The sequence below is a fragment of the Epinephelus lanceolatus genome, chromosome 3 (assembly GCF_041903045.1).
Source record: "Epinephelus lanceolatus isolate andai-2023 chromosome 3, ASM4190304v1, whole genome shotgun sequence".
Taxonomy (NCBI): Eukaryota; Metazoa; Chordata; class Actinopteri; order Perciformes; family Serranidae; genus Epinephelus; species Epinephelus lanceolatus.
The window spans coordinates 4,240,475-4,266,991 of NC_135736.1; the positions used below are offsets into that span (position 1 = coordinate 4,240,475).

At 41.0% G+C, this 26,517-nt stretch overlaps 3 protein-coding genes across 3 annotated transcripts in view; all 3 read right to left on the minus strand.

Moving 5' to 3' along the window:
- mgarpb (mitochondria localized glutamic acid rich protein b) overlaps positions 1 to 1,045 on the minus strand; it is a 28,434-nt gene extending 27,389 nt beyond the window's left edge. The window contains exon 1 of the mRNA XM_033623161.2: positions 831 to 1,045. Within this exon, the coding sequence (XP_033479052.2) occupies positions 831 to 903 (73 nt within the window). The 5' untranslated portion in view covers positions 904 to 1,045. The remainder of the gene's footprint in view (positions 1 to 830) is intronic.
- A 7,887-nt stretch (positions 1,046 to 8,932) lies between these two features.
- Positions 8,933 to 14,154, minus strand: LOC117255701 (ras-related protein Rab-33B-like). The gene is made up of 3 exons (XM_033624840.2): positions 13,710 to 14,154; positions 9,599 to 9,777; positions 8,933 to 9,463 (listed from the first exon to the last, which is right to left on the minus strand). Exons 1-3 carry the CDS (start codon positions 13,926 to 13,928, stop codon positions 9,136 to 9,138), a joined length of 726 nt encoding a protein of 241 aa, XP_033480731.1. The 5' UTR covers positions 13,929 to 14,154; the 3' UTR covers positions 8,933 to 9,135.
- A 1,189-nt stretch (positions 14,155 to 15,343) lies between these two features.
- Positions 15,344 to 26,517, minus strand: part of LOC117255676 (N-alpha-acetyltransferase 15, NatA auxiliary subunit) — a 32,476-nt gene continuing 21,302 nt past the window's right edge. The window contains exons 13-20 of the mRNA XM_033624802.2: positions 25,314 to 25,442; positions 24,524 to 24,737; positions 24,223 to 24,416; positions 23,971 to 24,079; positions 23,529 to 23,627; positions 23,189 to 23,332; positions 20,544 to 20,641; positions 15,344 to 16,995 (exon numbers count right to left, since the gene is read on the minus strand). Of these exons, the coding sequence (XP_033480693.1) occupies positions 16,798 to 16,995; positions 20,544 to 20,641; positions 23,189 to 23,332; positions 23,529 to 23,627; positions 23,971 to 24,079; positions 24,223 to 24,416; positions 24,524 to 24,737; positions 25,314 to 25,442 (1,185 nt within the window). The 3' untranslated portion in view covers positions 15,344 to 16,797. The remainder of the gene's footprint in view (positions 16,996 to 20,543; positions 20,642 to 23,188; positions 23,333 to 23,528; positions 23,628 to 23,970; positions 24,080 to 24,222; positions 24,417 to 24,523; positions 24,738 to 25,313; positions 25,443 to 26,517) is intronic.

Genomic DNA, 26,517 nt, shown 5'->3' on the forward strand with positions numbered 1-26,517 from the left:
AAGCTGAATTCCACGTGCTCAGAGCCCAAAGTAAAGGATGATCCAGGCAAGCACGCGTGCAAAGACAAAGCATCCTAAACTTTACCTGAATTCCCTTCATCTTAGATGCAAACACTCAGAGTTAGGTTTCAAATAATGCAGAAAAAATAAATGAAAATTCCGGTGTAGCCTCATGTATGCAACTTGTGCGAATGTTACTCTTTAAAATATGGTTATCATAGGCTAGTCCGTGGGGCTGGCATTTCTGCAGGCATGGTTGATCTCCATGTGGTCCAGCTCTGAAGTCTTGGTACAGCGTGTAACCATCACAAAGAATCACTACTAAATCGTTATTTCTTTGCAAACATTGGACTAGGCCTAAACGCTCGAGACTTTAATACTTTATCAAAAACATTAGGCGCATTTGATGCAGCTTAGTTATAAAACCTTAAAACCAAATTTTGTCGTGTGTCGTGCGCTCTTTCATAACCAGTGTGCAAGAACGGTGTGTTCCCAAAGCAGGACACACCTCCCTCCGACTGCTGCTCTGCACAATGGAAAACCTCTGAATCTAAATCTTTATGCGACTGTCTTCCCACAGAAATCAAAGATTTGAAAGGAAACTCTGCAACAGAAAGTCATTTTAAAAGCATTTCATTTGCACGAGTATAATCCCGCTTTTTAACAAATCTGTGAGACTGTCATTCACAAAACGTTTCAATTAGTCCAGTAATTAGTCCACAATGCAGACAAGCTGGTAAACGCACGAGGCAGCGATCTTTAATTAATTAGACGACACATCCTGTAAACTCCACACAGGTCATTAAGTGTGTTAACCTCAGGCTACTCACCATTTCTGGGTGTTGGTTTGAAAGCCCTTCGTGCCAGAGGCCCGACTCTCTGCAAAGCCCGTCTGCAGAACATCTTCTCTCTGTTATCAGCAGGTAAGTGAGTGTGTGTCCGTGTGTTCCCAGCAGCTTTTAAAGATGATTGAGGAGGAGCGCTCAGCTGCTGTCCAACACTGACTGCACAGAGCACCTCCTTTCTAAAAGACTGGGACACCAGTGCGCCCCCCACAGGCGACCTGGCAGAACAATGTCCGTGCTTTGCTGTGGCTTTGAGTTAATGTTGTAATGTTACGGATTTATAGTAAAATTATAAATATTACAATTAAGTTTTAATTTCCGTTCATAGCATGTGTCATGCTGTATAATGAGATGAAATGATGTTGACTGCTCTGTGGAGGATCAGACATCCCTCACGCTGCTTTCAAGTGGATTACAGTCCCATGTGGTTGCATGCAAAGAGACACTGAATTCTAGTTGCATAATACACTCTGTCCCAGAGCTATTGTGGGCCTGCACCATGCATGGCTGTGATTGGCAGATTGTCTTCTCTTATACTAATACACCAAGCAAGTATTTAAACGCAACACTTTTTTTGCTGCCATTTTTCATACGTTTAAGTTAAAGATCTGAGACTTTTTTCATGCTCTCAATAGATACATTTCTCCAGGTGTGGCATATCAACATGCTGATTAAACAGGATGGTCACAATAAAAGGACAAAGTTAAATTACACAACACGAACTGACACAGATGTCACAGCTTCTGAGGGAGTGTGCTATTGGCATGCTGACTGCAGGAATGTCCACCAGAGCTGTTGCCTGTGAACTGAATGTTCATTTCAGTAGCAGAAACAAAAGGTCCAGGGTCCAGGTATCACTGGATAATCCGTAATTCATTTGTAATTCTGAAACAAAACAAGCAGTCAAGTAATTGCTTTCTGAAACATCTAAAAAGATGATAAAAAAGAGAATGTAAACCCCTTCGGAACTGATCTAAAAAAAACTACAAGCCAGATTTTTACCAATGATAGGTTGCAATTGTAGATTGTAGTTAGTTGTACCTTGCTCTGTACAGAACACGTGAAAAACAAGTGTTACTGACACAGACACTCATCTCTTCTCAACTTGATGTGAACCATCCCTCAGTCACATGTGCTTTCAGAGTACTCCACATGAAACAAGATGGCTCAGAAGTGTTTAAAAAGGTGGAAGTGAACCCTTGTGTTACAGTAAGGACCTGTGTAAATATCTCCAAGTCTCCAAGGTTGCCATTTATGTCTCAGCAATAATAATAACAGGTGACAATGGTGCTCATGGAGGGGCACCATTGAGGAAATCACAATGCTCCCTCAAAATAAACCGATGACGTTGTACATCTCAAACTGGCAACCAAAATGTTCTATTATATTACTGGAAAAATGCTTTGTTAAACCTGGAAACAGAAGGCTAATGAGATTTTTTTGTGTTACAAGCCTGAGCTTAATAAAATAATAAACAGATAAATATTACTGTAAGTGAATTAGTAAGATAATAATAAAACAAAAAAGAACAAACAAATATCAAATGTAATAAAATAAGGAGAAAGATATAAAAAATACGAGGGTGGGGGTTGTAATGATTGTCTTAGAGTCACATATTAATCATAAAAAGAAACATTTTAGGCACATGTATACACACTATTCCTAACACACTTTTGTTTACATGTAAATCATTTATAAAGTGAATGTCAGTGAGGCCAGTCCACTGTGTCGCTGCTTCTTTCAGTTACGTCACTTAGATCATTGGGCTAGTGATTATCAGTGGCTGCCATATATTTATGAAGCTGCCCCATTGCTCTCATCAGGGGCCGGGCAGTTCTGCTGCTGCTCCCTCTTGTTTTGCTTTTTTTTTCTCCCAACCATGACATGTGTCTACCCATGCATGAAATAAAATCAACTTTGCACATAGGTCCAGTCCTATACCAAAGTTCCTCAACTAAACATTGGGGCTTATAGTCCTGATGGTGGTGCTACAGCAGTGTTGTGAAGTTTAAAACTTTGAAAATGTATAACAAATCGACTGTATGTGCTACAGCTTTGCAGTTTTCACCAAAATACAGCCCCAGCAGAAATATTCATACACGTAAACCTGGCAGGAGTTCTGAAGTCCATCACTCTGTTTCTGCAAAAACTGTTACACTAATCAAACCTCACTCTCCCACATTTTATTGCTTTTTCGACACCAAGTTTGCTACACAACATCTTGCAACTGCACTGCATAGACAATCCAGACAGATTTTTAGGTCAAAAATTGAGCCCACAATGCATGAAGATGTGTCAGTGTAAACAGTACTACAACCCCACTAAAACCTCTCACTAAATAAATCTCCAGGGTTCATGAAAAAAAGGACAACATTTTCATGACCTAGTAAAAGTGCAGTGGTATTTAATCTCAAAAATTGAATTTTGACAGTACTTTGAATTCTATGCTTTTATAACAGCCAAAGACAGTAAGAGCATCTTTAAACGTCAGTATGTCACTCATGGAGTAATCAGTCTTTGTGAAAATAAATGAAAGGTGACTCGATGAAGAACAAAAATTCTCAGAATTTAGTCTTGTTAACTAATTGTTGACAGTAGTTTGAAATTTGCCGTTAAATGCCATCCTGGTGATTGTGTGGAGTCACAGTGTGAAACCAATCTGTGACTTTTCACTTGACAGGTAGCTTAACAAGATCATGATGGGGGCAACAGCTCTGGTAGACATTCCTGCAGTCAGCATGCCTATGGCACACTCCCTCAAAACCTGCTACATCTGTGGCATTGTGTTGTGTGATTCAACTGAACATTTTTAGAGTGACCTTTTATTGTGACCATCCCAAGACATACCTGTGTAGTAATGATGCTGTTTAATCAGCACCTTGATATACCACACCTGTCAGGTGGATGGATTATCATGGAAAAGGAGAAGTGCTCACTGACATGGATTTTAACACATTTGTGACCAGAATTTGAGAGAAATGTATCTAATGAGGGCATAAAAAGTCTTCGATTTTTTTTTTTTAAGTTATTATTCATTCAACATATAACACAAAGACAATACACAAAACAAGGAACATAAAACACAATACCAAGGAGATGTTTACATTAAAATTCACATCTTTAATTGACATCTCAGATCTTTAACTCAAACCTGTGGAAAATGGGAGCAAAAACAAAAGTTTTGTCTTTAAATTTTTATTCAGCATACATTGAAAGTTCTTTACAACCAACTAAAATCCAGCAAGATGCTACAGTAGAAGAGGCATTGCACAGCTACTGTTACTGAATACATAAATCAACGAATAAATCGATCAATGCAGGGGTGGAATACAACCTCTGTAAAAGACTGTATATTGGCTTTTGGCAGTGTGGTAATTTGTGAAGCCAAACCATGAAGATATGTGACAACAGTCACATTAGTTAGCATTATATGTTACTGCAATCAGAATAGTGTGGACTTTGCACCCTAATGTAAGGGGGACCCTAAATCTAGCTGGTGTAATGGGTAGCAGCCGGTGTGATAATGCAGCATATAGCCTTTCTCTCCTCCATTCTGCCATACAGCTGTGGAGCAGAGTCAGGTCAGGGACACCGACTCCCTTAAGTTATCTAACATGATGCGATGTTGAGGGCTTGTCATCTCAGACAGATCCACCTCTCGCTCCTCCACAGTTCCACTCTCTAGCCCAAATGGTGACCACTTCTAGCCCCCCCCCCCCCAAAAAAAAAACAAAAAAAAAAAACAAGATGGCAACGTTCAACATACCAAACTTTAGTTGAAGTCAGAGTGGGAGTCCACAAACCAATGGGTGACGTCACGGTAGCTACAGCCATTATTTTCAGTCTGTCAGTAATGTGTTACATAAATGCTCTCTGGAGTAGCTACATTGAAAATCAAACCTGAATGAGTGACTATATTGTTTAAATAATTTTAATATTGCTTCAGACTTTTTCCAACTCCATGCACCTTAGAAGGAGATGAAGTTGTACCACAGATCCCTGCTCTGCTTCTACAAATTTTATACTATATATGTTATTTTTTATCCCTGTATATTAGCTTTGCACCATTTTAGGTTTTAGACTTAAAGCTAGAGTGCGTAACTTCTACAGGTCCGTAAATGTCTGTTTCACCCAAGCCACTACTAGAGGAGATGACACAATGCTGATTAAGCCGATCGGCTCCTCTAACATCTCGCAGTATTTTTCAGTATATATCATTTTTAGTATGCGTGTCAACCGGCGACATTCCCGCGCTGGCGCACAGGAAATGCTTCCTCACAACAAGAAGGGAGGGGGAGGACGAGCGGAGAGTCTCATAGCAAGAGGTAGAGCGCAGGTAGAAAGAGAAAGCAACATGGCGGAGAAGCGGCCGAGACACGGTTCAGAAGTGGATCCTACCACAAAGGCAAGTGTTACTCTGTGTACGGTGTGTGGCGACTGCCGAGTGTTACTCTGTGGCTTATTAGTTGTAATAACGCATTACCAGCTGGGAGGCGACAAAAGTTACGCACTATAGCTTTAAAGCAAAGTTCTTGAGCCCTCAAAATATATATCCAAGATCCTTGTGATGGTACATCAGCTCACAATAGGTTGGATGACACCTCCGTCATTGCTTGAGAGCGTCTGTTTCACTAGCACTGGCACTATGCAGTTTCGGGGTTCGGGTAGGAACCCAGACACAAAAAAAGACTACAAAATTTGGCTGCTTTACGGCATACGTCATATCCCCCTCCTCTCTTTAGAGGAGCGTAGCCGAACCGAGGTGAATGAAGTTAGATGTGGTGGTCATGGCTGAAGCGACAAAGAAAAGGAAGAATGTGCAGCTGTTGTCCAAGGAGACAAAGAAAAAAAAAGGGGAGAGCGATAAAACAAGAGCTCGAACAAAGATTAATATTGGCCCAGCTTTCACACGCTGGCGAGAGCTGAAAGAGGAGGAGGGATGCCCGACCGATGGTGACCTGGCGCTGTTACTGCTGTTACCCTCTACTTAGGAGACTCACTGTCTGCAGGTCGGCTGCCTCAGGTACATTTTAAGATAAAGTGTTAGCCTACATACAGACAGCTTTCATTTTAGTTTGTCTTTAACAGTTTGCTGTTAGCACCGCAAGTGCAATGTGCTTGTGTCGACCGCGATCGTAAATCATAATAGTGGTGAATGAGAGACTGTGGACAGAGCAGATTGAAATATGGCTTTCTACATGCTGATCACATGTATTGATAAAGTACTGGCTTGGCTGGCAGAAGTTTTATCACACTTACTCACAGTAACAAGCAAAACTGTCGTCAACTAGAGTCATCTTTAAGTTATATTCCCTTCATCTGCACTGCGACCTCTCTGCTGTTGTCTGACTTCACTCTGTTGAGTTTGTGTGTGTGTGTGTGTGTGTGTGTGTGTGTGTGTGTGTGTGTGTGTCTGTGCGCGCGCGCGCGCTGTGAGGAGGAGGTCAGCCCTGACATGCAGAGAGCAACTCATTTCTGAGTTTCTAAGATGAATAAATAAATAAAGCAATCGGCCTAATCATGTATGTACAAAATGCTATAAGGCTACTTTACCTGTTCTGAAGACATGATGATCGCGCATTACACGGCCAGCTTCAGGAAGTTCGCTGGTATCATTCGCTTGTCAACAGATGCACGCGCAGAAAGATTTTTGCAACAAGCAATACCGTTTTTCATCTGTAGGGGGACCCCATGAAGTAAAAAGCGCAGTCCTCCATTGTGTTGCTTTAACGTTCAGGGAAATACAACTTAATGTTTTATTGGTCTGATGCACTAGTTTGTTTTCGTTAACCCTGCTCCCTCTCTTCATTCACTCTCTACATCCCTTGACCTACAGAGAGCTCTGTCAGTCTCTTTGAACCAAGGAGGAGGAGCCATGTTTGAACGTTGTTATTACAGACAGTAAGTGACAAATCCTGTGTAGTATGCCTTTAAGCTCATTGCTTTTTATTTAAAATTTAAGTTTAAAATTACTGTTAATTGGACAAATCTAAAAAATACTATCCTCCTCCAGATGTCATCTCTCCTGAGTATTGAGTAAGACATCTACCAGTTGGCTGTTGAATGTTGCACAAATGTGACACCTGCATGTGCGCAAATGCACTCACTCAGTCACTCAGTCACTCAGTTACTCACTCACATACTCACACACTCACACACTCACTCACACACACACACAAATACTCTACTGCCATTACCTTTGGTGGTAATAGGATCTACAGCTGCCTTGTTCACTGAGCAGAAGACGTTTGCTTTCATCATGTGACGGCCTCTGAATCACTGATTGGACACACAATCACAGCACATGTGATAAACGCTGCCCACACTGCTCATGCACAAGACTGGTGCATGACTACTGTGATGTTTTGTTCATTTGGACATGGTCCTGGGGTGGGAAACCCTCAACAACTAGGATTAGATCGTCCCACACCATAACACCACTGTTCCAAAGTTACTCATAGCGAAAAGTGAGTGGATAAGCTGTCATTATTTGAGTTTTCACAGGTTTTATAAAAACTTTTTAAGCCTTTTCCCAGCTTCATTTGTGCATCAAACACAGTGAAATAAAGAATTAGTTTTCATCATGTATCTGTACATTAACTGTTCAGCTATCTCTACAGTTGCTTGAGTATATGTTAAAAGGGGCACTTACGCTAATATTTATAGTAGATCAACATCTCTTGTTTATTTCTCTACCTGCAAAATGTTGAACTACTTCTGATGACTTATCCAGATTTTTCTGTTAACTCAATTTATCCGACTTGGTACTAAATAATATGTTAGCACCTATAAGCAAAACAAACATGGATGCAGGGGCGTAGCACCAAATTCTGGGCCCAATGCATAAGCAGTCTCTGTGGGCCCCCTACTCTTCCTCTCTTGGTCCGTGTCTCTCTCACACAACTTCCTTTACAGAGTCTGCTTTCTTTCCTTCTCCTTTCTTTTTCTTCTTTCTAATTTATTTAGAACCCTGACTTCCCTGTCTTGGGAAAGACATGACAGTGTACGTTGGTGCTCCAGTGCCATAAGCAGTCACTCACTCAGCTCTGGCTGTGTTTAGAGATGAATCCTAGTGCAGAGTCGTACTAAACCATTTTGCGCCTTTAAGGGAGAGGGGCCTCAGAGAGCCTCCGCTATTTTTTTTTTTTTTTTTTTTTTTTTACACAAAGTTCAGTCTTTTAGTTGTGGCACTAATTACTTACAAATAAAAAATTGCAAATAAATCCAAACTTTTCATTCCAGGCTTTTTGAGGGGCCCCTCCTATAGGGACCCTGCGTAATCACTTCCATTTTCCCCCTACCATGATGCCCCTGCATGGATGCCTTATGAAACCAAAAGTCCATCATGCTAGCTACACTGAATACAAAAGTGAATACAGGCCAGTAAATTAAGTGTTGTCAGGGAATAAGGGGACAAGTTTATGTTGACTGCTGTGTGTGTGTTTGTGTCTGTGTCTTTACTCTACAGGGGAAGGGGGAAAAAAGAAAAAAAAGACAAAAGGGGACAAAAGTATATTAAAACTACTACTATTAAAACCTACCTTTACCCTGTTACCACCAATTCCAATAATTACATAATAATAAATAAACAGGGCGTCATCGGAATACTCCAGAACAGGTCAGCAGAGTCCGGCAGGCTCAACCAGGTTATTGTTGCATCTAATGGTTACTGATATGAAGTTTGGACTAAAATTTTGTATTGTTATATTGTTACAACTGCAGTTTCCATATTTTTTTGTCTGCGGATTATTTATTTATGTTGTTATTATTAATATTATCATTATTATTATTAATATTATTATTATTTTTATTATTATTCCAGGTTGGTTGAGTTTCTTTATTTTGGCTGATCTGCCCGGCTTGGGGTTGCACCCAGACCCTTATATATATAGCTGGCTACATTGCTAATGCATAGTAGTTTCAACCCCCACGCGACAAACTTTCCATTCATGACTGTCTAAAAGGTCACCTGGATCAGAGCCCTCACAAAATGTTTCCATTGACAGGCTTTAATTTTACAGCGATTGTAAACAATAAGATCACAAATATACAAAATATTTCCAAAACAGGACCTCTCACATATTTAAGAGTATAAAAATTTAATTTCTGTGTGGGACTAACAGAAACTGTATTTCCAGTGTAAATGATCTGCAATTTTGTCTTTGGTCAAAAATGAATATTATGCACAACGTGGTCATTCTCTGCCTCACACAAACACACTTATATTCACACACAATCATGCACTTAGAAAGAGCTAAACACAAGAACATCACATTTCTCTTCCCCCCTCTCAGCAGCAAGTCCACAGCTCCTTCTCTGCTCTCTTCTTGCTCATGACTTTAAAGGAGCCATACGCCGAGGGGTTTGCTGCTAAAGGTTTCTTCTGTCTCTTCAGTTTGGCACCAACAGCAACAACAATGTCATCCACCTTATCCTGCTGACACAGAAGCTCCCCGTCACCTCTCTGAGCATTCCCATATTTGTTAAGGGGGTCCTTGGCGGACGTCTCAAAACACATCATGCCGTTGGCTTTGGCGAAGCTCATCGCCTGCTCCTTGCTCACCTGGTTGTCAGTCTTGCTGGGATCACGGAGGTCACTCTTATTACCCACCAAAAACCTGGGAAGAGAAAAGGCAGCAGAAAGGAATAAATATGGGTGATGACTTTGTGCCTTGCATAAGGTAATATGGTTATCGGATGTTGACTAAACTACAAAGAATTTGATCTGATTGAATGCAGTAATAGTACATTACCTGGGGATTTCTTGCCCGAGGGAGTTCTGCCTGCACTCTTCTATCCAGGAAGTTAGGCTTCTGAAGCTGGCAGGGCAGGTGACATCATATACGAAGAGCACGGCGTGGACATTACGATAGTAGTGTTGCACCATAGACTTACGGAAACGCTCCTGTCCTGCTGTGTCCCACAGCTGGAGCTGGTGGTGGTGTTGGGGGGAAAAGTGAGGGATTATTGACATGTAGGCTGGCACTGAGGTGGACGTGACACAAACGTAAGGAGGGAAGCAGAGAGGAAATAACTTAAGGGAAATCACATGTTGAAATACCCCAAACCAGGCAGAAACACACACACACACACACACACACACACCCACACACACACACACACACACACACAGTGAGTCATCACTGAGAGAGAACAAAGGAAGTTGATCTGATCATTAGAAAGTCAGATCTCTCTGCTGAGTTTTGTCATAGTCTCCTAAAATAAGATAAGTCAATCAATTGATGACACACCTTTTGACTCTGTCTAAAAATGACTTACACATTTGGTACAACATAAACATGATTACTAGTTCTGTGCTTTGACAGGACTTGATATAAAAGACCGTAAATACAATGTTTGTACAAATACAATACCGTTTTGAAAGGAAAACCTTAAGACGCTGAGTCGTTTGTCAGTATTTCAAGACCAGGGCCCAGTTGATAAAAATTTAATCTGGATCAGACTAATCCAGATTTGTAAATCCCATGTTTTGCTAACCAGGAGCAAATAATCCATAATACTTGTGTGCTGTTTGTTTTTAAAGCAACACTGGATTGGATCACGCTGATCCAGATACAAACTTTTAAGATGACCAAATCTGAATAACCAGTGCTCTAAATGGGAGTACAAATCACAATGTAGGCAGTCTGCCAACAAACACACTGCAATTACCATTTATGGCCAAAGGTGCAGCCAAAGAAAACACAACAGATCTTTGAAATGATCATTTTTAATCATTTTGGTTTGATTTGACAGCTATTTGTTTTTGTTTTTATTTTTTAACTTTACTGTACTGAAAGGCTTAATAGACATATACACATACATAGACACACACACATATATATATATATATATATATATATACATACATACATACATACATGCATGCATGTATGTATGCATACATACATACATATATACATATATATATATATATACATATATATATATATATATACATATATATATATATATATATATATATATATATATATATATACACATACATATATATATACAGTACAGGCCAAAAGTTTGGACACACCTTCTCATTCAATGCGTTTTCTTTATTTTCATGACTATTTACATTGTAGATTCTCACTGAAGGCATCAAAACTATGAATGAACACATGTGGAGTTATGTACTTAACAAAAAAAGGTGAAATAACTGAAAACATGTTTTATATTCTAGTTTCTTCAAAATAGCCACCCTTTGCTCTGATTACTGCTTTGCACACTCTTGGCATTCTCTCCATGAGCTTCAAGAGGTAGTCACCTGAAATGGTTTCCACTTCACAGGTGTGCCTTATCAGGGTTAATTAGTGGAATTTCTTGCTTTATCAATGGGGTTGGGACCATCAGTTGTGTTGTGCAGAAGTCAGGTTAATACACAGCCGACAGCCCTATTGGACAACTGTTAAAATTCATATTATGGCAAGAACCAATCAGCTAACTAAAGAAAAACGAGTGGCCATCATTACTTTAAGAAATGAAGGTCAGTCAGTGCGGAAAATTGCAAAAACTTTAAATGTGTCCCCAAGTGGAGTCGCAAAAACCATCAAGCGCTACAACCAAACTGGCACACATGAGGACCGACCCAGGAAAGGAAGACCAAGAGTCACCTCTGCTTCTGAGGATAAGTTCATCCGAGTCACCAGCCTCAGAAATCGCAAGTTAACAGCAGCTCAGATCAGAGACCAGATGAATGCCACACAGAGTTCTAGCAGCAGACCCATCTCTAGAACAACTGTTAAGAGGAGACTGCGCCAATCAGGCCTTCATGGTTTGTGAGACGCAGAAAAGGTGAACGGATGGATTCCACATGCCTGGTTCCCACTGTGAAGCATGGAGGAGGAGGTGTGATGGTGTGGGGGTGTTTTGCTGGTGACACTGTTGGGGATTTATTCAAAATTGAAGGCACACTGAACCAGCATGGCTACCACAGCATCCTGCAGCGACATGCCATCCCATCCGGTTTGCGTTTAGTTGGACGATCATTTATTTTTCAACAGGACAATGACCCCAAACACACCTCCAGGCTGTGTAAGGGCTATTTGACCAAGAAGGAGAGTGATGGAGTGCTGCGGCAGATGACCTGGCCTCCACAGTCACCGGACCTGAACCCAATCCAGATGGTTTGGGGTGAGCTGGACCGCAGAGTGAAGGCAAAGGGGCCAACAAGTGCTAAACACCTCTGGGAACTCCTTCAAGACTGTTGGAAAACCATTTCAGGTGACTACCTCTTGAAGCTCATGGAGAGAATGCCAAGAGTGTGCAAAGCAGTAATCAGAGCAAAGGGTGGCTATTTTGAAGAAACTAGAATATAAAACATGTTTTCAGTTATTTCACCTTTTTTTGTTAAGTACATAACTCCACATGTGTTCATTCATAGTTTTGATGCCTTCAGTGAGAATCTACAATGTAAATAGTCATGAAAATAAAGAAAACGCATTGAATGAGAAGGTGTGTCCAAACTTTTGGCCTGTACTGTATATATATATATATATATATATACATATTTGTTTAACAGTTGTGAAGCTGTGATAAAGTAGACAATGGTGATAGTGACTTAACAGACATTCATTAAATTAAAATTCTTGAGATTATTACTTTAATTCTAACTTTCATTTCTCACTTTATATCAATTTTTCACAAGTATAGACCCCATGCTGTCTCACACTGGCTATTCTGCCTGTTCTATACACAGTTAGTAGCCTACATTGTGATATGTAGTTCCACTTAGAGCTCTGATTATTTGGATTTAGTAATCTTAAAACGTTTGTATCTGGATCAGGGTGATCCAATATAACGTTGCCTTGAAAAAGAATATACAAAAGTAAGATAGGTTATCTGATCATGGATAGCAAAACATGGGATTTCCAAATGTGGATCATTCTGATCTGGGCCCAGAAGTCTTATTAACAGTTTAAGTGAATTGAACGTTACTTGCCACAAAACAAACAAACAAAAACAACAACAACAACAACACCACACAAACACACACACACTTTTGATTAACACCCAAACTGAGATATTTCTTAAACTACACGTTCAGTCTGAACAGAAGACTTACAGTTTGTCTAATACCCTTATCAATAACATTATCTGGGGCAAAATTTGAAACTTCTTCTACCCTAAAGCTCTGAGGAAATCCTCAGTCACCACAGACAAACACTTCCTCTGTCATGTGCTAGTTTCAAAACACTCAGGAAACAGCACGAGCCAACTAACACCCACACTTTTCATATAGACTCATCAAATAAAATTCCCTAACTGTGTTTACACAGTGGGGCTCTAATTAATCCTGTCACAACTTCAGGATTAAAATCAGAGCCGAACCATTTATCAGTCAGACAGCTCTCTGATGCTGATGATAAAACAGAAACATGCAGTAGAATCAAACATGTAATGTTCACAGTGATTTAAAGGCTGCATTAGTTCTGCAAACACAGAAAGAGAAGTCAGTCTGGGACAAATAACTCAGCAGGGCCACAAGAATATTTAGAGCCAACAGGAGATCAAAGTGCAGTACCTATAAAACATGATGAAGCCACTGTTAGAAAACAAACATTCTCATGTAACCTGCATGAGGAATATGCTGTTCTCTTTTTTTTTTTTTAGTTACGTTTGTTCAGGGTGATTCAATCTGGCCCATAAAGAGCATAGTGAGAGCATTCAATGTTATAATTATAAGTGATTAACATAAAATCTACAGGAGCAAATATTTAGTGAAAATATATTAGTGAGTTTATTTAAATACCATCCGGAGAACCGCTGCTGGGTGTAAAGTGAATGTTTGACACAATTAGTCTGATAGTTTGTCCACTGTTTAAAAAAAAGTGATGTACATACATCACTACTTACCTTAATTCTCTCTCCGTGAATGTCCAGCTGTCTCTCGCGGAAGTCCACCCCGATGGTAGCCTCCACTCTGCTGGGGAACTCCCCGGCGCAGAGTCGGTGTGTGAGGCAGGTCTTCCCCACCCCGGAGTCTCCTATCACCAGCACTTTAAAAGTCCGACAGCGAGTCAGCAATGAGGACACGCTGCCCAAAGAGCTGGAGAACTCCAGGGATGACTCCATTTAACCTTCCTTCATACAAAATTCACCGGTAAACAAAGCGCAGAAACGCGCTGCGCGTCACACGTGATCTCCAGCAAAGGTTTGGAAAGATGCAGCTTCAACAGGAGGCTACAACTACAGCAGGACTTCAAGAGGTAAAGTATTCACATGGTTCAGTGCAACCTTCCGTCCAAAAGCTCCTAGAAACCTCCCGGTGCTGAGCAGCCTGAGGGAGGGTTTACTGAGACAGCTCTGTGATGATTGGTGTCGGAGGGTGGAGAGATGATCAAATGACAAGCGGCCAGGCGTCGGCATAGGGTCTTAGACTCTGGGCTAATATTCTGGATTCCTCTGAAAAAAATTATAGATAAATACGTTTGTTACATCACCCCCAAACCTTTCATTAGTCCACTTAAAATCTTTAATTGATGTGGGACCTACCCGAGACATTGTGCACAGCCAACATAGCGGATGGATATGACATAATATGGACTACCTGCCTCTCTGTGTATATTAATCAATCACTTATTAGCTGGACACACAAACACTCACTATGCTGGATTAAAATCATATAAGATATGTTTAACAACTTCACACCTCGACCTCAGCGATGGCCAAGGCAGCTACCTCATCCACTCACCTGCCCTACGAGAGGAACGCCTGCTGCCCTCTACTGCTGGAATGCATGTACTGTCATAGATCAGTCTCCTGCCGTCCGTCTCTTACAGGTACTGTTCTGGGTGACTGTGTTGGGCAAGTTACTCTAATTATGTAATGTATTACATATTAAGTTACCTTCATCTCAGAGTGATAAGTTGCTTTACAATATTACTCTACACAGAGTAATATTGTAAAGCAACTTAAGTTACTTATTACACTACTTACATTACTTTCACCAAAATAAACTCAGAAGACCCAACGTTCATTTTAAATGGATGAGGGTCATGTTGTTACACAGCAGGTAATCAAAGCATGGAAGCTCCAGTTTATTATATTTATAGTGAGACTCCTTCCCAGCATTCAGTGAACACACACTGAAACAGGCTAGGGAATGCCCCGGTGTGCATCCTCGAAGAGGTCCCGCCTTGAATTCTGGCAAATTGTGTGCAAAGAATTGTGGGTACTTAATGCCTGCAGAGGATACATGTATGCATCCTTGTAAATGCCCTGAAGGAAGGACTCAGTCCTTGGTAGAATTCGAAGGATCCCTGACAATGAAACAGTCCTTTGTTGGGATTCGATGATGTAGCCTCCTTGAAATTTGGCCATTTAAGGATCCTTCCTTGACTTTGAGAAGCACCAAGTGATAACGTCTGAGGACAAAGAGTGTGATGTCAGCCTCACCCACAATGCTGAGTCTGACCTGTCAGCTAGGAATACACCAGCAGCTCAGTGAGGTAAGCAGTGGCTCCAAACAGATGTAAAAAGTCAATTGCTTTCATTTGTTTGGTTTTAATACAAAAATCCAGAGGTATCATACATCGCCATCTCAGATTTCATCTTTCACATTAGAACCCAAATGAGAGAAAAAAAAAAGAGAAAGAAAAGAGATTGTGGGGGAAAAGGGGGGAAACAGAAAAAGTAAAACAATGTATTTCAGATGCTCATACCTTTACTCGCCTTGTAACAATTTTGCTTCTGTCAACTTGGGCAACAGGTTTGGATGCTGAACTCTGACCTTTAATGGAGCCATGTGAATTTGCAGAAAAGAGCCCTCTGAAGTAGGATGTTTCCACTCTGACTGTTAGAGTCTCTGTGTTCATGCAGATAAAACCATTTCTATCAGTGACAACAGCAACGACACAAGTGACTGCCAGGAGGCTCCGTGTAACCACTTCAACCCGATCTAGAAATGATTATCAATAAGAAGAGCGTCATTGATCCATTATGGACAGGAAGGTGTCTATGGTATTGCTTAGATCTATCCAACTCTCTCGGAACTACGTAAAAATGTTAAGAGTAGCAGTGTATTTGAAATGGAGCACAACACACACCCTTTACAGTTTTTAATCTGTGCTACAAGGTGCTCCATATTAACAGACAGAGGATTACATATTCCCAAGTTTAACCAGGAACCGTGAGGGAAGCACAGTTTGACCAAAAAAGAAAAAAAAAGAAAGAAAGAAAGACAGAAAGAAAAAAAATCAAAAACACACAAAAAACTGTTCACATGTGAGGTGACATTTGTGCTGTGCCCCTGCAGAGATCAGGCCTTCCTTAGACACTCCACTGCACTGCCACATGTAGATCAGTTTACTGAAGCGGTACAGCAGATACAGATTCGCTTGTGGTCGCTGGATGTCCTCAGTATCTCTTCCTGCTCAGCTTCCTACAGATCTGTCAAAGATCAGATCCTCTCAGCTCAGTCTCCTGTCCCCCAGCGACATTTGTGTCCTATTTTCATTTAAATTAGCTTTTTAAAATAAGGGATAGGCAGTATGCGATAGGCGTGTCGGAACAGCATCAAGTCAAACTTGAGTGGTTGCTGTTACCGTTATTGATCATCTCCAAGGAAACTGACAGTCCGTCACAGTTTCTCCGAACAGTTTGCCAATAACTATTGTTAATTTTCATATTCAGCTTGGTTGTCAGCTTTATTAAAAAAAAGTAAAATGGCCATTCTGTTATCCCCCTCCCCTCTTTCTCTCACTCCCTCCCTCTCTCTCACACACACACACACACACACACACACACACACACACACACAGTCCTGATTTTCACCATGTGGGAGAGACAAGCCATGCCAGGACAGACCCGATTGAGCTGAGCCAAAGAACGAAACACCCATTTTTGCTTCCTGTGTCTGGCTCTACAAAATGTCTGCCAGGCGTACCACAAGGCTCTGCACTCGGCTCAATTCCTTTTCTAATCCTTTGTTGTTCTGTTGCGCTCACATCTCATTGGCTAGCTCCTCCGTTTCCGTGGATATGTCTCCGTTGGCGATCTTTGTGTTTTCCTCGTATCCAGGAGGTGTGAAAGCTAACGTGTAGGGGTAAAGCTTGTGACACTCTGCGCGGTACGACTCTGCACGCTCCGTACAGTCACCCAACACACCACTCCGAAGACATTCCAGGATCTCTGTGCAGATCTGAGGAGGAAAAAAAATGATGAAACATGACAATAAAGGTTCCACACATTTAGGAAATTGTTACTTAAAAGTCAACTTTAATTCTGACTGATCCATTAACAGAGCTGTATACAATCTACAGTAGGTGAGATGAAATATGTGACTTGCTTTATCATTTACAGTCACACCAACCCAGAAATACATTTGGAGTTTTATTCACTGTTGGAAACAGTGTCTGAAATGAAATGCTGCCACAAGGGGGCTGGTAAATGAAAACAAAATCCACTGGTCAAACATATTTTTGACCAGCTAGATCAATAAATTGCCTTTTTGTGTTACATATACATTTGTTTCCATACATTTCTTTGAGATAAGGTATTATGCTGGATACAGACCAAAGAAGGGGCAAGAGACAAATCTGAAGGAAAACTATTACAATAAACTAAGCACAAAAGGTAAGGAAATTTGTGTTTGGTAGATTATTTCTTTGTTGTAACAATGCTTCTTGGCAATAAATCGTATACCATTGGAAAGCCTGTTTATTTCCCTTTAAAAAGGTGCCACATTTGTAAGGGACATGCATTTGTGGGATGAGCAGCAGAGCTGAGTATGTGGGATGCGCCCATGACATTTGCCAAGTCTTCTCTGCCAATGTCAAACAGCTTTTTTTTTGCCGTTGTCTGTTGTTTGGTGGATTGGATGACTGAAGTCTGAAGAAACGAGACATATTGGCTATTTAACAATTTATTCATTTAACAAACAGGAGCCTCAGTAGCATGTGGAAGAACCATACACAGCCACAACCGCCTGGCACCTCCTCCTCATGCTGGTCACCAGCCTGGTCACACACTGCTGTGGGATGGCATCCCATTCTTCAACCAGCATTTGTCGCAAGACAGCCAACGTGGTTGTGTTGGTCACTCTGGCATGAACAGCACACCCAAGCTGATCCCACAAGTGTTCAATGGGGTTGAGGTCAGGACTACTTGCGGGCCATTCCATCCTCTCCACTCCCAAATTCTGGAGGTAGTCTCTGATAAACCCTGCTCTGTGGGGGCGAGCGTCGTCATCGTGTTCAGTCCCAGACTGTGGAGATATGGGATTGCCACTGGTTGCAGAATTTTATCTCGATATCTCTCCACATTGAGATTGCCTCCAATGATGACAAGCCTTGTTTTTCCAGTCTGTTCTGGACTGTCTGGGCAGAGAGATGTCAGCTATATCGTCCTGGAAACCTTGACTACAAATCTGTACAAGACTGCCAACGGTTCAAAGTGCTGACAGGCTGAGGAAACGGTCTACTTCGGGTGCTGTCTTCTTGGGATGCCCACTTTGCAGCCTGTCTCTGACACTCCCTGTTATATGGAGCTTGGCCTCCAGTTTGCAGATGGTACTAGGGCTCACTCAAAATAATGCCACAACTTGGTTTTGCAGAACACCAGCTTGAAGTTGCCCTATTGCACAGGCCCTATCCAGATCCGTCAAACATGGCATGCCAATTCTTGGAGCAGACACCTACTGACTGTAGCGTGGCCCATGCTCACAGGTGCCGACAATCAGGTGCACCTGGGGGTACCAGAAGCTCAAAACAAGAGTCAATAGCAACAGCAACAAAAAAAAGAAGCTGTTTGACATTGGCAGAGAAGATTTGGCAAATTTTTTATGGGCGCAACCCACATACTTGTATTTGTGGGAATCTAACTGAGCTAACGATGTGTAGCATGCCTATATTGACAAAAGTTTAAACACTGTTGTTGTATTTTAATGTGCATTGCTAAGCCATTAAAAACTAACATAAGTGGGGTGGGGTGTGAGAGGTTTTCATTAGCCCCCTTTCCACCAACATTTCCAGGAACTTTTCTTACCAGGAATTTGTTTACCTGGGTAAAAGAATTCCTGGTAAGCTGTGCGGTTTGCATTTCCACCGCACCTCAAAGTTGCGGAAAATTTATTTAAATTAGCGTGATGATGTAGATGATAGGGGTGAGTTCGTGTACAAAAATCTCTAAATGTTTAGAGTGGGTAATTTTTTTCATGTAAACGTGTACACGGGTTTCACTGCTGAGTGTGCCCTGTATTTGGCTCCGCCAGCTTGGCTGGTTACGTGCTGGTAGAGAGTTGGAGCCAGCAGCTAAGTTTAAAAGTATTTTAAGATAAGTGTCAAACTAAGTTAGTCTACATACAGACAGCTGTCATTTGAGCTTATTAGTAACAATTGGCTATCAGCTGAACTAGTGCTGTGTCCTTGTGTAAGACATAACGTTAGTGATGGTGGATGAGAGACTGTGGAAGGAGCATATTGAATATTGCTGTCTACATGTTTACATGTTCATGCTTGCTGAACACATGTATTGATAAATTATTGGCTTCTTACCCACTAAGGGTTAATGTCACTTACAGTAACGAGTGTAGCTGCCGTCAACTTGAGTCATTGTCGAGTTATCTTCACTTTGTTTCCACCGCGGCTGCTCGGCTGTTCACCGGTTACCGTGTTATGTCGGTGTGTGTGTGTGTGTGGATGTGTGTAGAGGAGATCAGCGCCGGCACAAAAGAACCGATACCATTAGCGCTGATCAATACTACAGTCTTTAATAATTTAGCTCTCTCTCTTTAGGCCTCTCATGTCACTCTGGAACAAGCTGCCTGCTGACTTTGAGCACAACTGTGTTCACATTTAAAAGCAAACTTAATGTTCTCATATCTTCTTTTATCTGTTGTTTTTCATTGTAAAGCACTTTGAGTTTATGTGTAATGAAATGTGGTACATAAATAAAATTGCCATTGCCAACTGAAATCAGATGTAAATCCAGTGTCCTGGTTTCTGCCTTGTTACTGTAACATCAAGCCTTTCACTAATTATTTCAGGAAAACCGAGAGTGATTGAGTGAGGGAGAGTAGCACTCTCCAAGAGCACAGTGGTAAAGTGTTTGCTGCTAGCTTGTAATCATGGACTTGGTAAATGGATTTTCATTATTTCTAAAGGTTTTTTCTAGTCTTCTGACCATTTGAAGCACTCTACATGACATGCCACATTCACCCATTCACACACTGGTGGTCCAGGCTACCATACAAATTGCCACCTGCTCATTAGTTATACATTCACACACCGATGGAACAGCCCTCAGGAGTGATTTTGGGTTCAGTATCATGGCCAAGGAAACTTCAAAATGCAAACTGGAGGAGCCGGACATCAAACCACTATTCTTCAAATTAGTGGATGACTTGCACTACCTCCTGAGCCACAGCTACTGTTACATGCCTTTACATGCTTCAAAACTGGATTTATCCTCTGAATTTGAGAGTTTGAGAAAAAAAAAATCAGACAAAGCCCCACAATGGCCAGAAATTGAGATGTTGACTTAAATCCAAGTTTATCTAGAAATGAGTTTGCTACATAGGGACTATACTGAGTACCAGATTCTTTACCATATATAATTTTTTTTCAGTATTATAAGGACTGCACATATATAATTATTTCCACTGTGGGATCACTGTATTATTGCTACCATTGCATTTCATATTTTTTTTACCAAACAACAATTACATTGCATATTTCCATGAATACGTACCTCTATGGTTCTGTTGTTGAGTGACTCATCTAGTGCAGTAGCCAGCTCTGCTGCCTTCGTTTCCGTCGACGAGTCCAGATACACCATCATCTTAGCAGCTGCAGAAGGGAGAAAGTGTGTGTATTTGAAACAAAGCATTTTTGTAAAAACTCAACAAGGAATGTGACCTGAAGAACCAAGATTGTTTTTTAGGTATCCGAAAGTTAGAGATGCATTGATTGATCGGACAGTGACCTGAACTGCCTGGTTTTTAGCTTAATCAGCCATGATCGGTGACTGGCCAGACAGTTTCAGATAAAGCTGATCCTGTGTTGATTAAATTTACATACAATGGTTCATGTCATGAACAGCTGCATAGACAGTACCTCTCTACTGTCACAGCTGCTGCAACCCGAATTGGAATTCATTTCCATGCATGCTGCATGGGATTTGAAAGCTCCTGTGTTAAATGCATAATCTGCAGGATTTTCCTAAAAAACAAACAAACAAAAAAACCCTAGCAGTGTGTACTTGTGTCTGTATCTGCAGAGAACTCTATAAAAATGTAGCAACCAGTTTACACTGCTGTCTCTGTTTCTCTCTCTGTGGATATGAGCTGCATGATTTTAAGTTTTGTTAGCTCTCAAACTATTCTGTGGTCCTTACACCATTTAAATAAATTGTTTGCTATACATAATGTCAAGTTTTTCTTTCTACACCGTACAGGCGTTAAAAAAAAACATTTAATGCATGTGTTAAGTGATGCTTGAAACGGGGGCAGGAGGAAAATAAGAGGTGATGAAGGCACAATGTGCTTAAATGTACCTGAATGCCCATTTTAGGTGGAGCTTTATATAGTGCTGGATAGTTTCATAAATAAAAACACCATATTTTAATTGTTATATTTTGTGATTAAAATCTGAATCTGCAGTGTAACCAGTAACATGTCTCTGTCTGGTAAATGTATAGTATAATGTTATCCTATTAAAAAGAAGTAGAAGCATACATTAAGTAAGGAGTGTAGCACTGAGTTGCACATTTTTTTAAGTGCTTTGGCCTTTGGTAACTTATTTCAGAGTACAATGAATAAAAACACAATAATTCAACATTTCATATCTAAACATCATAATGAATCTAAAACCGTTTGAGTCCAGGTGTGCTGCTCTGCATCCAAAGAAGTATAGTGTTGAGTGTGAAGCGGTTTGGATGAGCGCTCTCCAGAAAGCTTCAAGCTGCAACACCACAGGCCAAACAATCATAGTTTCTGTTCTGAACAGGCAGCTTTTGAATGGGCACTGCACCAATTGAAGAAAAACAGAGATTTGGGAAATCTAACCTTGTAATCTAGTTAGCCTAGTTAGCTTTCTAACCAATTGGGGTCCATTTGATAGAGTTGGTAGTTTATTCTGTGGCAGCAAAACGTTTACCACAAGTGATTGAAAGGAAAATAAAGGGATAACACTGCCTGAGCTGAAAGGGAGCTGTCAATCAAGTGTAATCTGATCACACCACCATAATCCTGAGCAGCCAAATTACCTGTTTCTGAACTATTTTTCTCATAATTATGAACACTGATTTTCACTCAGATTTTTGTGGATGCTCATCTTTGATTACATATATGCATTTTTTACTATTTTAAGCCAAGTTTCCAGTGGCTTTAAAGAAAAGCTCCAAATATGCGTGTGTATGATTTTAATTATTGTTCTTAGAAAGAAAGAAAATCAGAATCAGGCAAGAAAATTGAAATCTGTGAATCTCTACTGAGAGTGTTTTAAAAAGAGAGAAACATATGTCTTTTGTGAACCAAAATAGTCCCTGTGATACAGTAACATGCATTCAACAAGAGTGTTGGGAGAGTAGTTTCAGTGTTAGAGAGATAGACAAAAAAACAGGACTCAAGATGGAAATATCCAAAGATGATTTATGTAATTAATTACCAACCACCAGGTCAAGGCTGTGAAAAGGTTTATGCTGGAAAAATAGAGTCAGATTCTATGTCTCATCAACTCATCAACACGACAGGCATTCTGGTTTAATGAAAAACAGGAAAAGAGGACTACTTCAAATCACAAGGACACTAATACATATATTTTAAATTGTGTCAATATTTTATTAACCTCACTAAGGCCACATTTACACAGAAACGATCCACTGAGAATGGAGACGTTTCCCCTTTACACTTTAAAGTTCAGACGACAACATTTTGTTAACAACTACCATGCACACAGAGCCAGTAGTTGAAGGTGTGGCTTTGTAATGATACAACATGCGCCTGCTCACGTACGCTTCCTTCTAAAGAGCAATGAGGTATAAACAAACAAAATGGCTACCACACAAACGTTTGTCTGGATGGACGATGAGGTGGAGTTGCTATTCCAAATTATCCTAAACTACAAAGCAAGTATATTTCAAGAAAATGTTTATTGGGAGTTGTGCCAATCCCAAAAAAATCAGACATCTTCAAGGCCTATTTAAAGCTGTATCTGACCACCAGAACGGCTGAAGGGAAGGAGTTCCCACATGAAAAACATTTAATTTTCAAAGCCTAGGTGTTATCAACACTAAAAGCCATCATCCGAGGAAAATATAGACAGGCAGAGGACTCTGGGTGGCTTAGTGAAATGTGAACATGTCCTTTACTAACATTGTGTGTGTGAGAGACCTACCAGCCAGTCGGTGTGGTATGGAGTTTGAGTGCTTGGTGAGGTAGGCCTGGTTGAAGCTCATGGCATTGCTGTCTCCGAACAGCCGGGTGATCTCCTGCTTCAGCACCGTCCTGACCACCTCTGGTAGCTCTTTGCTTTCTGAGACTGAAAGATGGTAAGTGAGGAAGATGAGTGAGATGTGAGCAATGGTGGGAAGAATACAGCAAACAAAGACATCAAAAAGAAGTAAGAATAAGGGAAATAAGAGGTTGGTGTGGAGCAAGTTATAAGGACATGAAACCAACAAAAGATATGCTACATATGGTGCACTGTGGTATAAATAAGGAACCCCCTTTCTTACCTCCTTTAAAGAAGCGTACTAGACACTGGTGTAACCACGGGTGGTCTGGGTCAATGGCCACTGCTCTCTTCACCGACTGGAGCATCAACAGGTATTTTTCTGAAAGGAGTAGAAGGATTGTGAATCTGTGTTACAGGGTGGCACCTAATGATTATTCTTTTATTGATTAATTTAATGATCAGTCAATTAATCTAACTATTAATGTATCCATTATTCTAAAGGTTTTATATTACTAGATTAATATAAGACTTAATTTAGACCTTGATCTGAACTATTTTTTTCAAATAGTTATGAACATTGATTTTCACTGAGTTTTTGGTGGATGCTTGTGCTTATGGATTGTTGATTACGTCGATGAACTGCCCCAGCCTCATTGTGTTAAGTGTTAAGGTAAGAACTAAAAGAAAAGTCATTCAATTATCATTCAAATGTGCTTTCCAACCTTTCCTGAAGTAGATCTCAAAGGCCAGTAGGTGTGTGTCTATTTTGTCCTTGACTAGGTGTTTGAGAGGCATCAAGAACTTGACAGCTTCTTCCAGTGGATTTTCTACCTGTAAAGGGGAAATGACAAAGTACCACACAAAGCAAAACAGTCAACGTCACAACTGATTCTGCTCACTTAATCAGCTGCTATTCGATTCAATTTTTATTGCATCGCCACTGAATGAACTTTTTATGACTCCTCTTTTCTGACCTTGACCAGCTTGTCAGGTATTAGCTCCTCCTTGGGCCCTCCTATCTCCTCATCATCATCCTCCTTTTTCTTTTTCTGGTTCTTGAGCTGCTTCTCTTTCTCTGCATTTTTCTTCTCCTCCTCCAGCTGGGCCTTCTTCTGGGCTCTCCGCTGTTTGTTTCTCAGCTTCTTAAGCTCTTTGTCCGAAAGGTTTGCTAGAGAGGACAGCAAGGTGTTAGCGATGGACAAAATGTCTTGTTTGTCCAGGAGAGCATTTAAAATGTATTGGAATCTCAGTGGTGCAAATGTGACTGCCCCTCACCAGTGTCAGCCTGCAGCTCCTTGCTGTCGTCAGTCAGGGGATTGTCGTGGAGGCTCAGGTAGATCTGGATGGCACTGATGGCAGCCTTGTAGTAGAAGGGATGCATCCGCAGCACATCTTCCAGCTTCAATAGGTCCACATAAGAGCGTAGCGTCATCTTCCTCATGCAGTAGGTGTGGAAGTCAAACTGGTCGTCTGTGATCTCCACAAAATGCTGAGAAGAGAGGGGAAAAATGAGGAAGATGTAACAAAAAACAACCAATTGAGAATTTGACCCATACATACAAAATATTTAACGTGGGTGGCTAAGGAGTCTCAGGAGTCTCACAAAAATTGCATGTCATAATTATAAATTTTAACAGACACCAACATGGCGCATACACCAAAAGGTTCTCTTGCTTCCAGGTTTACTTCTGTGGTATGTGCCCACTGAATATACACAGTAGTGGTTCTCCCACTGGCCCCGCCCATGAATTCCCTCTCAGCTCATAGGCTTTACATTGTGATGACTTCAAGGATTTTTAGGTTGTATCTCTCTATTACGGGTAAGTTTAACAACTATAAAACCACCATGGCTAACAAATTCAGAAAAAAACTCATAAATTCACCAGATTGAGGTGTTCTGTCAACAGCTATGGGAAAAATGCTTTTTGGCCACAGGGGATTTTTTTTTTTTCATTGCAATACTGTGAGAGTGGCCACTGGAAAAAAATTGGCTGCAAGGCTGAACGGCTTTCCTGAGGGTCTGGTCATAATGCATCAACTAGAATCCCTGATACTGAGGACTCACCCTTTCAATCTCGTGGCATTTCTTGAGGGCCTCCCCAAACTTGTTCATGGCCTTGTAGGCTAGTGCACACTCTGTCTGGAACCACATACACTGCATCTCGTTGAGGTTCTCCACTGCTGACGCTCCCTCCTGGACAACGACAGAGAAAAAAAAACCCAAATAAACACATGCTTGAACAAAGTAAACGGCATAACAGGGACAAGCTAATTAACCATGCCAACTACTGCAAAATGACTAGTCTCCGACAAACAAATTATAGGGCGAATAGTCATTTTGTATTATTGTAAATCTGTTATTACTAGAGCAGTGCCTGTTCAAAACATGTCTGTTTGGAACAGGCTGAGTGCTTGGCCTGTGTGTTGCTGCAGGCAGCTTTCTCTGCAGTGCGACCACTGACACACCATCACACAGGTATAAATGCTCGCAATGGTCTCACCACAAGGCCATGCGTGTAGGCTACGGCATAGGCTTTGCATTGAGCCGACTCGCAACTACAGTGATGGAAAAAAGTTTTTGGACACCCCATGTATTTGTGATATAGTGCATTAAGAATCACTCTTAAGTCTCCAAGTGCAATTTCTTAGCCATAGCCTAAAAAAGCCATTAAAAACTTTCAATTTTTTAAAATTAAATTGATTGGTTCCATAAAGATACACAAGAAATTTTGAGTATTGAGTCGTTTTGGTACCACTGATCCACCAATGAAGGAAGGCAGACAGTATTTTTTTGCCGTGCTTTGTGTCTATGTAAAGCCAGCATGTTTGAAAGTTCTACAGATACAAAAATGGCTAAAACAAGGAACCTAATGCAGGAAACACAAAGATGAAGATTCTCAGCCAGGAAGGGTACAGCTGCCACCAGATAGCCAGAAAGTGCAGATACAGTCCTTCAGCAGTTGGATACACTCTGCAGAAATACAAACAAACCTATTGCTTGGAAGACAAACCAAGATCTGGGCGTCCAAGGGTTTGTTCAGCAAGAAATGACCGCATCCTGATCTGCATGTGCAGGGAAAACCACCAAATGACATCACAGGAGCTTCAGCAGCAGTGGTAAAACCAAACTGGTGTCCAGTGTTCCACCTGCACTGTGCGTGACCGACTCCTAGATCATGGCTTTAGGTCCTGCAAGGCTATCAAGAAGCCCCTGATCAATGAGAGACAGAGGTTAGCCCGGCATCGTTGGGCCCAAGCACACAAGAACT